Source organism: Phocoena sinus, chromosome 1, assembly GCF_008692025.1.
Source record: "Phocoena sinus isolate mPhoSin1 chromosome 1, mPhoSin1.pri, whole genome shotgun sequence".
Taxonomy (NCBI): Eukaryota; Metazoa; Chordata; class Mammalia; order Artiodactyla; family Phocoenidae; genus Phocoena; species Phocoena sinus.
In genome coordinates this window covers 9221377-9239446 of record NC_045763.1, presented here as the reverse complement: position 1 = coordinate 9239446, position 18070 = coordinate 9221377, and the positions used below count along the sequence as shown (strand labels likewise).

General features: G+C 47.5%; 1 protein-coding gene across 5 annotated transcripts in view; it reads right to left on the bottom strand.

Moving 5' to 3' along the window:
- Positions 1-18070, bottom strand: part of CLCN6 (chloride voltage-gated channel 6) — a 29374-nt gene that overhangs the window by 9899 nt on the left and 1405 nt on the right. For 4 of the 5 annotated variants that reach the window (XR_004348167.1, XM_032620737.1, XM_032620905.1 and 1 more), the window contains exons 3-17: positions 12486-12551; positions 12064-12129; positions 11423-11489; positions 9536-9642; positions 8775-8901; positions 8058-8125; positions 6982-7040; positions 5986-6118; positions 5053-5166; positions 4613-4779; positions 3948-4074; positions 1098-1224; positions 683-836; positions 404-563; positions 207-313 (exon numbers count right to left, since the gene is read on the bottom strand). Coding sequence is in view for 4 of the 5 variants with exons in the window: in XM_032620737.1 (XP_032476628.1) it covers positions 207-313; positions 404-563; positions 683-836; positions 1098-1224; positions 3948-4074; positions 4613-4779; positions 5053-5166; positions 5986-6118; positions 6982-7040; positions 8058-8125; positions 8775-8901; positions 9536-9642; positions 11423-11489; positions 12064-12129; positions 12486-12551 (1649 nt within the window). In the remaining variant the exon portion in view is untranslated. Of the gene's footprint in view, positions 1-206; positions 314-403; positions 564-682; positions 837-1097; positions 1225-3947; positions 4075-4612; positions 4780-5052; positions 5167-5985; positions 6119-6981; positions 7041-8057; positions 8126-8774; positions 8902-9535; positions 9643-9693; positions 9776-11232; positions 11401-11422; positions 11490-12063; positions 12130-12485; positions 12552-18070 lie in introns of those variants that run through there. The other variant, XM_032621027.1, reaches the window with a different exon arrangement.

The following is an 18070-nucleotide window of genomic DNA, read 5'->3' as shown; positions in this document are numbered from 1 at the left end:
CCAGTCCCCAGCTGCACGGGGCCGCTCCACCATCCCGAACACACTTGGGTACAGACGTGCTTGCCGTTGGAAGGACCTTGCTGTTGTTACTTTCCTTCTTCCAACCCAAGAATCTGAATTACCGTTTCCTACCTAATACAAACATTCCTAGGCCCTAAAGTCTGTAAATTCTGGAACTAGGACATGAAGAGAAATCCTGGCCTTACTTGTCCATTTCCACCTCCGTCTCCCATTCTAGGAGCGGCACGCCTCGCAGGCCCACGTGGATGTCATAAATGCCCTTATTGAAAAAGTCCCCTGTCCATTTGGCCACCTGAAACACAAAGCAAAGACTTGAAAAGAGGCTGCTGTGGGGGAACGTGGCCCCGAACCTGAAGGAGGCCTAGACGGGGGGCGTGCTCACCATCAGGGTGACCATAATGGGGAGGCCGTACGTGATCTCGCTGGTGGACTCAATCAGGATGACCGTGAGACTGATGCTCATACGGACGACCCCGCCCAAGAAAGCCGCAGCACCAATCAGGGCAAAGGTTCCCGAATAGATATGGCCCAGTCCAACGTAGCTGGTGAAGAAAGAAACCAAGAACGTGCCTTAGAATCATACTGGGGGTGCGGGAGGGAGTTATGATTTGCACACTTGTGCATACGCACTCAAGGGCACACACACACACACACGCAGTACCTCTTGAGAACGTTGGCAACTAAACGTCCAAAAGCAGCTCCACATAGCAGGGAAGGCACAAAAAGGCCGCTTGGAACAGAAATGCCGTAAGTCCAACATGCAAGCACGAAATAGAGGACGAAGAACAACGCCAAAGTGATGGGGCTAAAAGTACCTGCAAAGCCAGAACAGACCGACCTGAGTCCCGCTAAGATGCCTGCCAAGGCCCACCAGGCTGCGTTGGCTCCCGCCAGGTCCTTCTGAGCCCTGACCGGTTCACCTCCAGCACCGGAGGCAGACACCCCAATCTTGTCTGGGTTGGCATTACCAATGAAAAGCCCTGTTCTCGCTTAGAATGAAGGGCAAGCCTGGCTCTGTCTCACAGAGGAGTAACCATGTGTTTCCTGCCCCAAACCCCACCCTCCCAGATACTCACTATCCTGGTGGAAAAGCTGAAGGATGCCAGACTCCTGGGAGTTGAAAAAGAGTGTGGCCATGTCATTGTAGGTCTCATTGGGACAGAAAAAGGTCTTGATGCTGGAATTCACTTCTTCTGATGTGACCTAAGAAAAAGGAATCAAAAAGTCAAATAAGGGCCCCTGAGTAGGGCATCTGAGACTTCAAGTGGGATGTCTCCAGCGAGGTCGAAAGAGTCTGGTTTGCAAGCTTTACCCGTAAATTAAACAGGCAGCAGAAAAAAGATCGATCCCCAAGAGCAGCCAACCGTGATACGGTATATTCCTTGCGTTTTGAGAAAGAAAGAATCAGGAGGAGGGCCCTGTCCATGCACATTCATAACAAAAACGTAACTACACTTAGGGTTCACCGTGGTCTGGCTCTGCCTCCTCTCCCAGGGCTAATTTTGTCAGTGGTACTGCGGGAAGCCTGGCCCCAGAGCACCATGGATGGTGGAGGACGAGGCAGGGGACCGACAAGTGGCTGGGAGTGGACAGGCGTCTGCGGAGGTGAGTCCAGGGCACGGCCTGACCTAACGCCCCAACTTTGTCCCAAATGGAAAAAGCCTCCACCCGAGTTTGCTGCAGAAGAAGACCCACGTACACGAGGCCCGATGCAGACACCGTGCTCCTGGCTGCCTCTCCCACCTGGCTGAACAAAACCCAAGCTGGGAGAAGAGATTATTTCTCCACATCCCAGCCCTCTCATTCTCTTCATCATTTTGTGTGAGCAGATGAGATCCGGGCACTGCTGGACTCATTATAGGGCGAGGGTATCTGTTTTCTGGTTGGCGATGTATAAGTAGCACAGGGGGCAGACCTCACACCTCTCACTGGGCAAACAATTAGAAAGTGTTTCTTGCAAAGTTAACTAAGCAGACTTTTCCTGGATTCCATTCTATCGATATTAATGACACTGTAAAGATGCCCTTATGTGGACCCTGTAACAATACCAGGTGATGGGTTTGTATAACCCTACCAGGTGGACCTGGCTGGGCAACACGGCCGGATGAAGGCTGCTGTAGGAGACAGGAGAGCGCCCCCTATCGGCAGAACCTGGCAGGGAGGAGCTGGCAAAGGAGACGCGTGTGCGGAACAGTGAAGGGGGGACAAGCTGAGGCGACAGCTTAATCACCAGCACATGCAGTGTTTCCCAAACTATGCCTGGAGGAACCTAGTCCTGAAGGTGCTCTGGAAAGAGTCCTGTGGTCAAACGCATACAGAAGTATCACAGCACTTGCTGGAAATCGGTGTATCTGTGAAAAGCAGAGAACAGGCTCCATGATCAGGTGGATTTGACTCTCACACTGCCACCCTCTAGTGACCTTGGGAAAGGTCTTTAATTTTGTGAAGCTTCCGTTTCCTCATCTATGAAATGGGAATAATACCCACCTCATGCTATATATTACGAGCTGGGTGATCTCAGGCAAGGCCTCAGTTGGCCTCAGTCTTCTCATCCGTAAAATGGGGACAATACTAGCCAACGTGGCAATGGTAAGGAGGTCATGTATGTACAGTGCTTAGTAGAACACCTGGCACACAACAAACATTCCAAACATTCCTAACACTTACTGGAACTTTAAAGGCCCTGAGAAATCCTGTATGAAAGAAACCTACTCAGCTCTGGTTAACCCATCTGACCACAGAATCCTTTTCCATTTGTTTGCTCTTGAATCACGTGTATCAATGTTCCTTAGAACACACTTTGGAAAATATTGGTCTGGTAAGAGGTGGCCTTGGGGAATAGCCAGTCACAGGGATCAACAAACATTTCCTGTGAAGAGCCAGACAGTTAATATTTTAGGCTGTGCAGGTCACATACAGTCTCTGTCACATGTCCTTCTTTTTTTCTTTTTCCCCCAACGCTTTAAAAATGTAAAAACCATGGACCGCAGTTTGCTGACCTCTGACCTAGTACATTCTAGCCGTTCACTGACTGTTCCCGGGGACAAGGAAGAGGCAGCCACTCAAGCCGAAAGCCCAAAGGGGCTCAGAGGGACTCGAGTGGCTCCCCGGAGGCAACAAGACATGTACTTAAGAGAACCTCCAGCCTCCACCCTAGAGGCCGGCTCTCAGACCCACCGGACTGGACTGAAAAACACAGGGTACAGTAAGCTCCAATGCCTACCTCACTCAACCGGCTCTTTCGGGGAAAGGTGCTAGAAAACATCACATACTCCTAGGAAAGGAAAAGGAGAAATGCAAAGAGGAGGCATGCCAGTAAATGACCTAAACCCAGAAAAACTAGAAGATGCAGGACGAGCCAGGACCACCGTGTGCCCTGAGGCAGGCACCCCTTTCTCCCGTCTGAGGGGTGCCTCTTACATCCCGAGGGTGAGGCTGGCATGCACCTTTCAGGGGTGGGGGCGGGGTCAAAGAGTAAACTGAGGCTCGGAGGAGAAGCAGTCAGTCAGCATCCTGAACGTCTGTTTCCAATTAGTTTTGTTCAACAAAGAGAGAGAGGGAGGGAAGGAAGGAGGGAGGGGGACGGGGTGGGGGGGGGAGAGGGAGGGAAGGAAGGAGGGAGGGGGATGGGGGGGAGAGAGAGGGAGGGAAGGAAGGAGGGAGGGGGATGGGGGGAGAGAGAGGGAGAGGAGTTCCCTCTATGAGAGCCAGGACTGTTCACAAAAGTAAGAAAGAGAAAGTTTGGTGCACATCCTCTCTTAGGTAAAAAGACTACTACAACGCCCGCCCCACCCCGGGCAATCTGAATCAGGTGTGGAACAATGAACCCAACACATCTATTAGCTCTAAACTGAGGCAAGCCATACATTTCCGGATTCTTCTGTTTCACGTGTGTAGGACAAAGGTAGCAGGTGCACCAGGGTTACCTGGAGTGCGAAGGAGTCATTACCAACTTGACTTGCGGAAGACATCTGTCGGCATTCTCCTAACACCATGGAGGCCACAAACACCACCACGGTGGTCACCAGAGACACCAAGAGGCTCTCTAAGACTCTAGGAGGCAAAGTGCAGCTGTTACTGTGGATAAAAAGTCACCTGGTCCTGGGAACTCAAAAACTGCCTACCTCCAACCCTCCTTTCCCCCAAGAGCACGCACAGCAGCCCCTGCTGTTAGCACGTGTGCAGAATTTATCAGTGACTTGCTGCATTCCAGCAATTTCCATGTAAAAAGTGGGTGGCCAGTAACGTGGGCTGCTGCGGCCACATCATCTCTCTCCGAGGAATGAAAGGCCTTCCATTTTAAGTCCTGGGGCGAGAGTCTAGCGAGAGTGCACCCCTCGGCGGGGCCAATACTGACTTTGTCATGTGTCCTGGTGGCCAAGTCCAGAGAGGCTGGGAGCGAGCCAGTGGCTCTGATATAAATTAAGCTCAGCCTCAGTCTTCTGGCCCGTCTGACAAACAGATTTCCATTTTCAGTCTTAGACATGACATGAAAGCTGGTGTGGGAAGTGGGGTCCATTCCCCGGGAGAGACGGCCCGGTGCCCACAGGGCCTGGGGGCCGCGGCGGGAGGGGGGTGGCTGCGTGGGTACCTGACGAGCTTAGGTTTCGGGTGCACGTTTCGCACGCGGTACTTTGCAAGCCTCTTGTTCAGACAGTTGAATGTGGCTCCCAGGAGGCCCCCAACGACCCCCATCACGACGAAGAAACCCAAGTCCATAGCTGTCCAGAGATGACATTTTTTATCAGAGTCAGAGCACTGAGAGAAGGGGCAAGGGAGGGAGAGAGAAAAACCAGAGTGCCCATGAGAACAGGAAGGGACAGGAGCAGAAAAAGACAGAGATGAGAAGCGATCCTGCCTTCTCCCTACGAGAGCCAAAGCAGTGCTGGAATCCCGCCCACACTGAGCACAGGGCATGCGGGAGACGACAGGGGCAGGGACGCACCTATCCTTCTGACAGCTTCTCTCTGGTACTTAAGAGCAATTTTCACGGGTCAAGAAAGAAATTTGAGGGGCAAGGACAAAACGTACCTTAAATTCGCCGAAGTTCAGCAACCCAGGGAGCTGGAAGGAACCCCAACTTCCAAACTGAATCCCAGAACGGAAGAAGTTGAGGGTGAAGGTGGCAGACATGGAGCAAAAGAGCTAGGGGACAGGTGAAAAAACAAGAACACTCGATAGCGACAGGTCCTGCCTCCTCCCAGACGTGTCCCCACCAACCTCCTGCTCCGCACAGAGACCGGCCAACTCCAGGTCTGGACACAGGGCCCTGGTGACCACGGCAGTAGATACACCACAAGTGTGAGAAGTTGGAAATCAGGCTATTAGGAGTTTTCATTCAGCCTTTTGTGAAGGACTATTCATTTACAGCCTATTATGCACCAGACCCTGTGCCAAAAAAGGAAGAGTAAACACCAGAGGAAGAAAGTGCTCCCCTGAGGCAGGAGACGGGGGTTCACATCAGGACCACAGCCGGTCTCACCTATCGGGTCGGACGGTTCGTCAGGAGAGAACAGCAGCAGCTTGACTAAGGATGGGAAGGGTGTTAATATGGGAAGTACAGAAAAGTCCACAGTTTGGAGGTTATGGGTGTCTAGAGCAAAGGAGTTTCCAGTAACGTCAACTCTCTTGGTCTCATCAGAAGCACAGGTTAACTAAACCTATCGATTAAATCGAGCCTTTTATCACCGTGAAACGTCCCTCATTCACTTTGGTAATTCCCCTTGTCTCAAAGTCTCCTTTAACGTTAAGAAACTACTACACCAGCCTTATTTTGGTTAGTGTTTGCATGGTATACCTTTTCTGCTCCTGTTATTTCCAGACATTTGTAACTGTATTTAAAGTATGACTCTGGTAAACAGTAAAAGAGGAAAAAAAAAAAAACTACTGGTAAATGTAACGGGTAAGAGGTGTCAAGTTTAAATCTGGGGGGTGTGGTTACGCTCAGGGGAAGGTCTTCCTCACCACTTTCCACGTGAGCCCTTGGTTCCAGAAGGATGAGCCCTCCTCCAGACTGAACAAGGTACCCCCAATGGGGGCCCCGAAAGCTGCAGCGACTCCGGCGGCCGCCCCTGCTGATACAAAATCCCGCTTGTCTCTGAGGACAGAAGAGAGAGACGGTTTATCTGAGAAACAGCCCTCAGGCTGCGAAAGGCAAGCTTTCACTTCCTTATGCACTGACATTTTAACATCTCGAGACCCACGAACAGTCAGGGCTCATGAAGGGCAGGTCTCTGGGGAGACAACTTGGCAGCCAAAGCAGTTCACCTACGAGCCAAACGCTCTCCCCAGAGGAGCTCCGCCAGGTGGGGGGACTCCCTGACGTCCGTTGACTCTCAACATGGATTCTCAGGAGGCAGACTGGAGGGTTCTGGTGTCACCGCCGAGCCACTGGCTCATCAGACCTTCCTTCCAGAAAGCTCAGCACCAGAGAAAATGTATAAGTGTGGCTGCGAGCAGAGGGGCAGGTGACAGCGACGGCAGGAACACCGCGGCGAGAAGGCGGACCGCAACCTGGCCCCAGGCCCCTGACGGCAAGGGCCGTGCCAGGTGTGCAGCTCAGTAACACACGCAAATCCCACGGGCTGAAGAGTGCCCAGAAGCAGCCTTCCAAACCCGAGACGCGGCTGACCAAGCAAACAAACTCCATCCTTGATAATACGCCTGTGGGCTTCCCTGGTCGTATGTTCGATCTTGGACCACATTCTTCGTTGTCTGAGATGCTTCTAGAGGCCCTACGTTACGACAAAATGGAAGCCATGATGCCTCCTTGGCCCTTGTGCTCCTGATCTTCAGAAGAATAATTCAAAGCCCACCTCCTTCTGGACGGTCGGGTTCTGCACGCAGCCCACCCAGCAGGGGAGAGTGTGAGCCCGACTAGAGCAAGTGTAGGGTCTCAGTGGCAGTAAATGAACGGCTTGTTTTTTCCAAAAAAACCCCCAATTTCCAACCTTTCCGTACCTGTCACTTCGGAAATAGGGGAAGTTAAACTGGATCTTCCGTAAAGAGAGGCTCTGAAACTAGAACAAGAGAAAACAAAGTCAGAGAGGGGCCCGAAGCTGCAGGCATCCACAGCGCCGGGGAGTCCCTGTAGCCTGAGCGCGCCTGGGCAGGGACTGCGAGAAGGAGTCTGGGGCAGCGGATGGGAAGAGAGGCGGCTTCGGGGAGGAACTGCTTTTCCTGCCCCCCAATTTCTAGGCCCCTCAGAAACTGCATTTTGTACATAGACAGCGAGTCCAAAAGGAAAAGGGGAAATTGCTGAGCGAAGGGTTAGGCGGAACTGAAAGCTGCTGCAGACGTCATGGGGCAGTCACCGAGGAAGGGCCAAGGGGGCCGACTCTTAACCTGCTCGACAAAATCGCAGGCCGCCGCACAGCAACTCCCTCCCCTTAGAACATGAGATGTAAACGTCCGTAAGCGACAGTTCATAGGGAACTGAGACTTCTCCACGTGGACCAGCCCGTGAGCACGGGAGCCTGGGGTCCTGAGCGAGCTCCTTGGCCTCCCTAAGCCTCAGCTCCTCATCTGAGAAGGAAGGTGATAAGGGCAACTCAACCCTTGAGGTGGCTTTAAAGGAGCCAGTATATGAGAGTCTGGCCCGGACAGCACCTAACGCTAATGAACAGCAGCTGCTACTCCCGCGTTGCTTCCAAAGGAATCAGCATAGACCTGCGCCTGAGGCCATCTCAGCCAAGGCTTCCAGCCTCTCCTGAGACGCTCCACAAAGCCACCCTGCGTGGACGTGCTCGGCAAAGGCTGTGGGAGCACCGGGTGACTTTCATTTGAACAGACTTTCTCTCTGTCCCATTCCTGCTCCTAGGACTCAGCAGGGCCTCGTCAAAGCCTCGAGGTACCAGCTACCTGCTCTCCTGGGAGACAGACCATATCGTTTTCTCGTCAACCCAAAGCGACAGCGGATTCCGAAGCCGTGTTGGAATGCTCCCGATGGATTTTTTCCAAATTCAACCACAGACACGCCCCTGTGCAGGAGGCCCACTCGCAGGGGTAACCCGCCCCCGCAGACCATCAACCCTTACCTGAGGGAGGCCAGCCCCTACCACTGCTCCACTGTGGATCATGGGGCCTTCCTTCCCCACGAAGAGCCCTGGAACAGGTGGAAAAGGGGGAGGCCATCAGTGAGCACAGAACGGTCTGGGTCAGGAGACCTTTGTTACATAGACCTTTCTCTTGACAACTATAAAACAAAGATGATCCTATGACTTTGTAAGAGAAAGGGTGAGTCAAATTCCCAACAAACAGGAGAAAATAATCTTGAAATTCTACATCGGGGGTCAGCAAACCATAGCCTGTGGGCCAAGATGGCCTTGCTGCCTGTTTTTATACAGCCTGAGAGAGCTCAGAATGGTCTTTACATTCTCACATGGATACATTTTAAGCGGTCATGTAAGTTTAAGCACCTACCTAATAGCTTCTTTTCTTGCCTCTTGGCCCACGAAGTATAAAATATTTATTATCTGGCACGAAAACTTGCTGACTTTGCTAAAAGCCAACTCCACAAACCAATTAGACATTCGTTCTACTTCAAGACTCAGTGGTGTGCTGGTCAGATATCTCTGAATGGTAACTAATTCAGAGCATCTGCATTTTAAAAATAACCCATCAACAAACAGTGCAGAAACCTGTTTGAGGCCGGGGCCTTCAAATCCGAACCTACTCTGTACACACACGATGCTTCTTGTCATCTGCGCCCCCTGAACGCTTCAAGGATAAAGGTCAGAAAAGACCCTCCTTACCTCCAGCCACACTGAACAGCACTCCAAAGACTTTGCAGAGCAGGGTCCGGAGACGCACGATTCCGGGCACCTTCACACCATTCAGATAGCATTTGATCTCGGGTATCCCAGAACCCGCTGCCACTGGCTGATGGGGAGAGCAGGTACACCCAGAAAGTCAGACTCCACTGGGTCTACGGTACACCCTGGACAGCCTCACCAAAGAGGGCGAACTGACCCTCTTCACCAGAGCAGCACCCACCCCGCTGCCCCCCATGGGCCTGTGAAACCAGAGGCTGCCCCTGCCCCCCGGGCTTCTGACTCAGTAGGTCTGATGCATTTCCAGCAAGTTCCTCGTGATTCAGCATCAGCTGGGGGGGCCTTTCCACAATCAATGCCAGCCTTCACCACCGGAGAGTCTCACCTCATTCATCTAAGCTGGGGATCGGTCACTTTTAAAGTGATTTTAAAGTCTTTTGAAGTTTAAAGTATTTAAGTTTGAAGTATTTTAAAGTTATTTAAAGTCATTTTTACCGTTCCCCAGGTTATTTCTAACGTGCTACCAAGGTCGAAAACCGACCTTCTCGCCTAGATGGTTCCTCTTTAATCTCACCAGAGGCTGAAACCACTTTCAGAAAACATCTCTAAGTGAACGAGAGACCACTTTTTCTATGGGAATCTATATTCGAAGTCTAAATCAGTTTCCTGACATTTCGAAAATGGAGACGGAGAAAATGAGAGCAAAACCTCATGAGCAAAAAGGCGACACCCCACCACCTCACCTCAATTAGGACAAGAAGGCTCGCGAAGAAGACAAAAGTCAAGTTGAAACCCAAGAGTTCAAGGAGGGACAGGGCGAGGCAGCCTTTCTGGCTGCACTCCTCCACCGCTACAGACATGGGGTTAAGGAAACCGTGCCCGCTAGCTGGGGCGGTCCTACCGTCACTTGAAGTGAGGCAGCTTCTCCTCTTCTGAAGCACGGTGGCTGCTTACTGCACACCCTCCTGTTCTCCGTATATAAACTTAAAAAAAACACAACTGCCTGAGATGTCTCCTACATTAGGAACCATTTTTAAACTATGAAATACTTCAAACATTATGAGAGGTAAGGTACAGACACCTGTACTCCCACAGCCCATGACTTGACAAATCTCAGTGTTACGCCACATTTGCTCCAGGTTATTTTTTAAAAATGAAAACATTAGATACCATTAAAAACAACGAGGACAACAACAAAACCCTTTCTGTTTCCCTCCCTCTCTCCTGGAAGAAACCACTAAGCTGAAACTCTTGTGCATCCTCCCCTGCAAGTTTCCATGTGCATCCACATTGTTCTAGGTGCTTCTAAAATTGAAACAATGGCATTGCACTTGATGCACGTTCTACAGCTGCCTTTTTCCTCTCCCTCGACGCTTTCTGAGAATGAGTCATGCTGATGTAAAAGCTCTGGTTCATTTATTTTGACTTCTACGTAAACCCGTATCATGTGAACATCAATTTTCCCACTCTCCCATTCGGTGTGATTTCAATCCTTCGCCACCACAGAGCTGCAATGGACATCTCTGTGCATGTCTGAGGGCCACATTCAGAACAGAAACTCAGGAGTCAGGAAGGTGCACCTTCCTATGTATTTAATTTTCATTTCCCTGCTGGTGGTGAGGTGAGGTTTATCTACCAGCTAATTTTCCTCCTCTGAGAACTGCCTGTTCACATCCTTTGCTTGCTTTCCTACTGGGCTGTTTGGACTTTTTTCTTACTGAGCTGCAGTCCTCCCTCTATTCTGGATACTAATTATTTGTCTCTTAAATGCACGGGAACAACCTCTCCTAGGCTGTAAACTTGTTTTTCAGTTTAGTTATGGTGTTTTATTGTTGTTTGGGGTTTTTTTTGTGTATTAATAGAATATTTACTTTGATGTGGTCAAGTTTATTGATCTTTTCCCCTTCACTCTGTGCCTCCTGGAGTCCTTAGAAATTATTCTGTACTCTCAACATTACATCGTCTCTTCAAGTTTTGTTTCACCTATTGACATCTTCAGTCCATCTGGAATTAATTTATAGTACAAAGAATCTAATTTTGTATTTCTCCAGGTGGATAACTGACGGCCCGGCATCTTTTTAACTAATCCATCCTTCCTAACTTATAACACTAACTGTCAGCCACCACATCTCGGTATGTGTGGGCGCCAGTTTCTGCTTCTCTATTATTTCCCACTGGTCTAATTGGGTATTCCCGCACCAATATGATACTGTTTCAATGACTGTATCTTAAATTATAATGTCTTGACATTTAGTATGGCTAGCCCCCTGTCTGTTGTTCAAAACTGTCTCAGCTACTTTGGGCTCTTTACTATTCCACACAAATTCAGGAAGAGACTTTTCGAGTTCCAGCAACAATCTACTGGAATTCCCATTGGAACTACAATGAATTCGTAGATCGATCAGGGAAAATAGGCATCTGTGCTTCAGGTCTTACTAACCATGAACATGAGCACCTTTCTATTAAAGTCTTCCTCTCGTGTCCTTCGATGATAATGAAAAACCTCAAACCCAAGTGGCTAATACGTAGCTCTTCAAAGATCACGTCTGCTGTTAAACTCACTTCTAGACGGGAAAGCAGAGTCAGCAGCTGCTGACGTCCGGAAACACCAAGACCCATGAAAAGGATACACGCCTGCACCACTCCGAACTTGAGCTGGGTGAAGAGCCGTACAAAGAAGTCCACGAAGAGACCCACCTGTGAAGAGCACGTGGGCGGTCACCCAGGTCTCCCCGCTGCCACAGGCACTCCCCTTGAGGCACCGCCCCTTCCCCCCACTGCCTGTTCTCGCTGGTCACCTGCACCAATGTTACCAACAGGCCACGCGTGAACAGGCTTTCCTTAGTCACTGTGGCTACAGGAGGGTCCCACCTGAGCCTGGCGCCACGGCCCCTCCAAGCACAAAAGAAAGGGGTGCAGCTAAGTTGTCAGAAGGAGAGTTAAAGCACAGAGGGAAAAGGATGGTAAAAAAGATCGGAGACCAAGGAAGACCACTGGTGCTTGGAGAGGAACAGTACAGAGATGTGTGAGGGCCTGCTCCGCTCTTTCCAAATGCAGTTTCAAAAGGCCTTTGCGTGCTTTAAAGGGCATCAGAGTTGCATGGCAAGAGAAGTATGAAAAAGTGTCAGGATTATGATTTTAAAAAAAGGAGCGGGGGGGGGGGGGTAAGGCAGTCTCTGTTATAAAAACAAACAACTTATTCGCCGCTGGAGCTTGCCCTCTGACCCCTCCGCCCCTTGGCCCATCGTCTCCCCACGCCCCGCCTGCTCACCAGCCCTGTGCAGACTCCAATGGCAAACACCATCATCCACTTCACCGCCTCATACCTGCGACCTTTCTGTTCACAAAGGAAAGAAATGATTCCGTTCATTGCAGGCTTATGATGACAGCAGGGAGGGAATACATCTCAGCCAACCAGTTTTAGACTAAATTCCATATGGACAGCAAGCACGGTGATGATGTCTGGGGTGGCAGGTGCTTTACAATGCAAGAATGAAGAACGCTAAGGGCCGGGCCAGGAGCACTGACAGCGGGCACTCTGGTTGGCAGGTTGAACAACTAAGTAATAAATGCAGATATCTCATGAAAAGGGTTAAGAGGCCAAGGGGTAAAGAAATTTACTCGAGTATTTAGAACAGAAAAAGAAGCTGTCCTAAGACCTACTTGGTCCCAAGAGATCAATAAAGGACTCACCTTATTATCCATGGTCTCCAAAACCTCCAGGTAAGGGTCATTGATACAGCGATCATAATCCAAACTCTGAAAGAGGGACGTGTGAGTTAAAAAAAAAAAAAAGTCCCAAGCCAATAGGAAGAATTACCAAAACCTGGAAAGGGATAAAACTCCCGGTTCCTGCCACTCAAAGCACAGGTGGGCACAGCAGCACCCAGGAGGAGCTTGTTCGAAACACACACCCTCAGCCCCCTCAGACCTGCAGTATCGCAATCTGTGCTTTATACACACATTTCAGCAGCACTGTTTTAGGTGTATACTTCACGCTTTAGGAAGTTTTTTGCTTAATTTTTAATTAAGTTAAATTAATCAATTAATTAATTTTGGGCTGTGTTGAGTCTTTGTTGCTGCGCACGGGCTTTCTTTAGTTACGTCGAGTGAGGGCTACTCTTCGTTGCGATGCGCAGGCTTCTCATTGCGGTGGCTTCCTTTGTTGCGGCTCACGGGCTCTAGAACTCAGGCTCAGTAGTCGTGGCACACGGGCTTAGCTGCTCCGCGGCATGTGGGATCTTCCCGGACCAGGGCTCAAACCCGTGTCTCCTGCATTGGCAAGCAGATTCTTAACCACTGAGCCACCAGGAAGTCCCAAGAAGTTTTAAACTACATATTTTTAAGTGTCCTGTTTCTGCCAAACATTAAAAGACCTTCAGCTGTCACTACTGTTACCCAACTTACTCTATTAGATGAACAAATACTTCAATTAACCAGAACCAAATTAATTTAGAAAGTCTAATTTTAAGTACCTTCTGCAGTTCGTGTCTTTGAAAAAGAGGTTAGTCACGAGACAAACGTGGAGACTGTTTTCCTTAAACTTCGCAGAACACAGCTGTTCTGCAAACGCTTTGCAGGTGGGCCAGAGTCATTTCAAGAAACAATTCAAAGTAAATAATTTTATTTCTACATCTTGCATGAGAAGCAGCAGTTTGGCACCAAAGGAAAACAGTCTTCTGTGTGCTCTCTCCCCATAACCTGTTGCTACCTACATGTCAGCTAGTGAACAAACTGGACACTGGCCACACTCCCAGACAGGAGTTCAGAGTCAGCCAAACAAACACAGGTGTGACACGTGACAGTTTTTTTCCATTTATATGACTACCCAAAGTCCAAATTCCTTTTGTTAAAGGGTCCTGGAGTAACAACAGGCGACTGATTAAATCAGTTATCATCCACCCAGATACAGAAGACTATATAGCCATAAAATAATTCTGACAGGTCTACAAAGACAGATGGGGAAAATGTGCAAAAATTAAGTAAAAAAGGCAAGATGCAAAATAAATAAAGGCAGATGCAGAATAAAATGTATAATATAATCCTATTTTGATTAAATAAAATTAAGATTTGTATGTCAGCATACAATGCAAAACATTTGGGAAAACTGTTAACAGTGGTTATCTCTGGTGTTTTAGGAGGCATTCACATCTGGATATGATTTAAAATTCTCCCAGCAAACATGGTGTACTTTTTATATTAGAAACAAAATTGTTTTCCTGATTACAAAACAAAAAAAACTCAATCTGTATACTATACTTCTGCTGGGAAACTAGACCCATCCATGAATGACTAAATATATATATGTATTTAATGATTTTATATATATATACACATACATATTCTACACATACACGTACATAAAGTAGACACTTGAACAACGTAGGGGTTAGGGGAAGCAACTTCCCACACAGTCGAAAATCCGAATTTTGCTATTTCTGCCTCAAAAACGAAGAAACTGATAAATGACTCACCCAAGGGCAAGAAGCTGAAACAGTTTGGATACTAGCTCTTTTGATTCCACATATTGTGATCTCTAATGGAACACAAAGTTTTCCCCACACTTAGTTAATTTAAATATCTGTAAAATGAAAATACAGACACTGTATTTATTGGAAAAAACCTGCACGTAAGTGGACCTGAGCAGTTTAAACCTGTGTTGTTCAGGGTCAGCTGTATGTATACACACACACATGTTTGTGGATATGTGTGTGTGCATATATACACACATGTATATATTTTTTAATCAATTAAGTGACATCACATTCTAGGAACAAACAGAAAAAAACTGACATGTTGAAAATATGACTATCCTTCATACCAAATATGTATAAAAATCACTGGCAATTAACTATTTGCTTGATGGTTCTAATAACACTGTGACTCCATAAACATTGAAAACGCTCGCAGATGTCCAGAATAGGCAAAGGTATAAAGATAGGAAGTAGATTAGTGGTTGCCTACGGTCAGGGGCAAGAAGAATGGGCAGTGACTGCTAACAGGTGCATGGTTTCTTCCCGGGTGATGAAAATGTTGTGAAATTGCTTCGATGATTGCACAACTCTGTGAATATACTAAAAAAACATTGCACTGTACATTTTAAATGGGTAAATTGTATAGCATGTGAATTATGGCTCAATAAAGCTGTTAAAAGGGACATTTAGAAACAACTGGAACACCAGAACACCAATCTTTTTCTCTTTTTTTAAAATAAATTAGCTGAAAGTTTGACACTTGGTAAACAGGTACCAATGAACTATATGATCTGTTATTATTGTCTGGGCTTCCCTGGTGGTGCAGTGGTTGAGAGTCCGCCTGCCGATGCAGGGGACACGGGTTAGTGCGCCGGTCTGGGAAGATCCCACATGCCGTGGAGCGGCTAGGCCCGTGAGCCACGGCCGCTGACCCTGTGCATCCGTAGCCTGTGCTCCGCAACGGGAGAGGCCATAACAGTGAGAGGCCCGCGTACCGCAAAAAAAAAAAAAAAAAAATTATAAAATAAAAAAAACCTACAAACCTCAATTAAAAAAAAAAAAAGCAACAGGGACTCTAACATCTTATAAAACCCCCAACTTATCAAAGAGTCAAGTATGTGCAATGAACTCTTTCTAAGGCAAGAAAGAACACATCTTAGGAAGAGCTTCAAAAGAAGGGTTTTCTAGTTGATCCCTCATAAATAAAATCTGGGCAGACTTTTCTGATTACGTGCCTAGCTAAATTTGCTCTTACACATAGCAAATGCCCTCAAGAAGCTCATATGCAGAGATGGTTAACTGAGAAATATTAACGACTCACACAAAAGAGCATCAGCCCATAAAATTTACATAAGTATGCATATCAGCTGAAAGTAAATGCGTTACAAATATGAGTGCAATATGGTGAAAGGAGTGAAGGAGCCGGGGATACAGTAGGTCAATGGAGCACAGATGCCGTACCGAGCTCCCAGGAGTAGAATGAAAGCTGAGACAGTGTCAGTCATAGTTAACAGTCAGGATATCACCAGGCTCAGGCTCAATGAGGGAATGCAAGATGACAGCACAATATGGACTGTCTTATACTTATTCCTGCAAGTCTCTCAACTATGTACAAGCAAACGAATATTTAAGAAATATGAGACAAGGGCTTCCCTGGTGGCGCAGTGGTTGAGAATCTGCCCGCGAACGCAGGGGACACGGGTTCGAGCCCTGGTCTGGGAAGATCCCACATGTCACGGAGCAATTTGGCCCGTGAGCCACAACTGCTGAGCCTGCGCGTCTGGAGCCTGTGCTCCGCAACGGGAGAGGCCGCGATAGTGAGAGGCCCGCGCACCGCGATGAAGAGTGGCCCCTGCCCGCAGCAACTAGAGAAAGCCCTCACACAGAAACGAGGACCCAACACAGCCAAAATAAAAATAAATAAAAATTAAAAAAAAAAAAAAAGAAATATGAGACAATACATCAGTGGATACAGTGCTTTTTGATTGATTAAATGCACTCACATCAGAGCAGCCCATTACACTATACCACTGTGGTACAGTTGGCAAGTTCTAGACTCCTAAAATTATTTTAAGTCAATTGCAAGGGGAAAAAAAAAGATGAAGGTGGAATCTACTTCATCTTAAACCTACTTGACTTAAAAGATATATCACACAGGGCTTCCCTGGTGGCGCAGTGGCTGAGAGCCCGCCTGCCGATGCAGGGGACACGGGTTCGTGCCCCGGTCCGGGAAGATCCCACATGCCGCGGAGCGGCTGGGCCCGTGAGCCATGGCCGCTGAGCCTGCGCGTCCAGAGCCTGTGCTCCGCAACGGGAGAGGCCACAACGGTGAGAGGCCCGCGTACCGCAAAAAAAAAGAAAAAAAAAAAGATATATCACACAAATGCAATGTGAGGACCTCATTTGGAACCTGATTCAAACAAACTATTAAAAAGTACATATGACGTTTATAAGACAACTGGAAAATCTGAACACTGGTTATTTGATATCAAGGAATTATCGTGAATTTCTTAGGTATGAAAATGGTATTGGGTTATGCTAAAAAAAGTCTTCATATACTAGAGATACGCACTGAATTACTTATGGGTGAAGTGATGTGATGTATAGAATTTCCTTCAGAATAATATGGGAAGAGGGAAGTGGATGGGAGCCTACATGAAACAAGGTTAGGCATGAGCTGCGTGACTGCTGAAGCTGTGTGATGAGTACAGGGGGTTTCAATGCGCTATTCTGCCTATTTTTTGTCTATGTTTGAAATTTTCCATAATAAAAGTTTCTTAAAAATTCCATGCAAAGCTATAGATCATAATAGTTACACTAAATTCTACAGCCAGAGTAAGATAAAATATTAGAAAGAAAATTAGTCTGGGTATGTTATTGCTCTAGGATGTTGATTTTTTTAAGTCTACCTGACATTTTCTTTAAAGCATTAAACATAGACATGACTAAGCCCACTTCTTGGAATTGATCCTAAGGAAGCAATTAAGGATGAACAAGAAAGGATGGTCACAACGATGCAGTTCATGATATAGAGAAGTCAGATTAAAGACACTGTGGCACAATGAAATGCTATTCCCCTATTTAGAAAGATATTACAGAAAAGTATCTATTGCTACAAAAATTCTTATCAACTGGGAGGGGAAAACATGTTAAAATAGTGTGTTTAGTAGAGTCTCACTTTGTTACTTAAGAAAAAAACATGGAAAAGGACGTTTAGTAAAGTGAATAATCATCTTTTAACGAGCAGTGTTATGGGTTTTTCCCTAGCTTCTTTTTATAAATCATTTACGAATCCTCTATCACAACCATGGCTTGTTTTTGCCATTTCAAAAATCATAGAAATGTCATCATAAACTGATTAAATGATAAAAGGCACTCCCGCAGCACTGGCCTTACTACACACACACACACACACACACACACACACACACACACACACTTTAAGAGTCCCATGCTTGAAGTCCGGAACTATAACCAAGCACTGACAATTCTGAGAGAAGCTGCTTGGGCAGGAAACAATCATCTGAAAACCCAGTTCTCTTAGAAGAGAAGCAAGGTCTCCTGGCCCACACCTGTTACTAGCAAACACTGTCAGTGGCTTTGACTCTGGGTCTCTACAAGTTGTAAAAAAGCAAATAGTCTAATGGCAAACACATGCTCTATCCAGGTTAAGGTGCCACAGATCTATGAGAGCCTGGAGACACACCCAGACCCTGCTTTGGGGCTGAGGTGAGAAAAGCGCTTCTTAAACAGGCCCCTTCCCACAAAGAAGTTACATCTTACCCACCCACTCCCCGGGAGAGA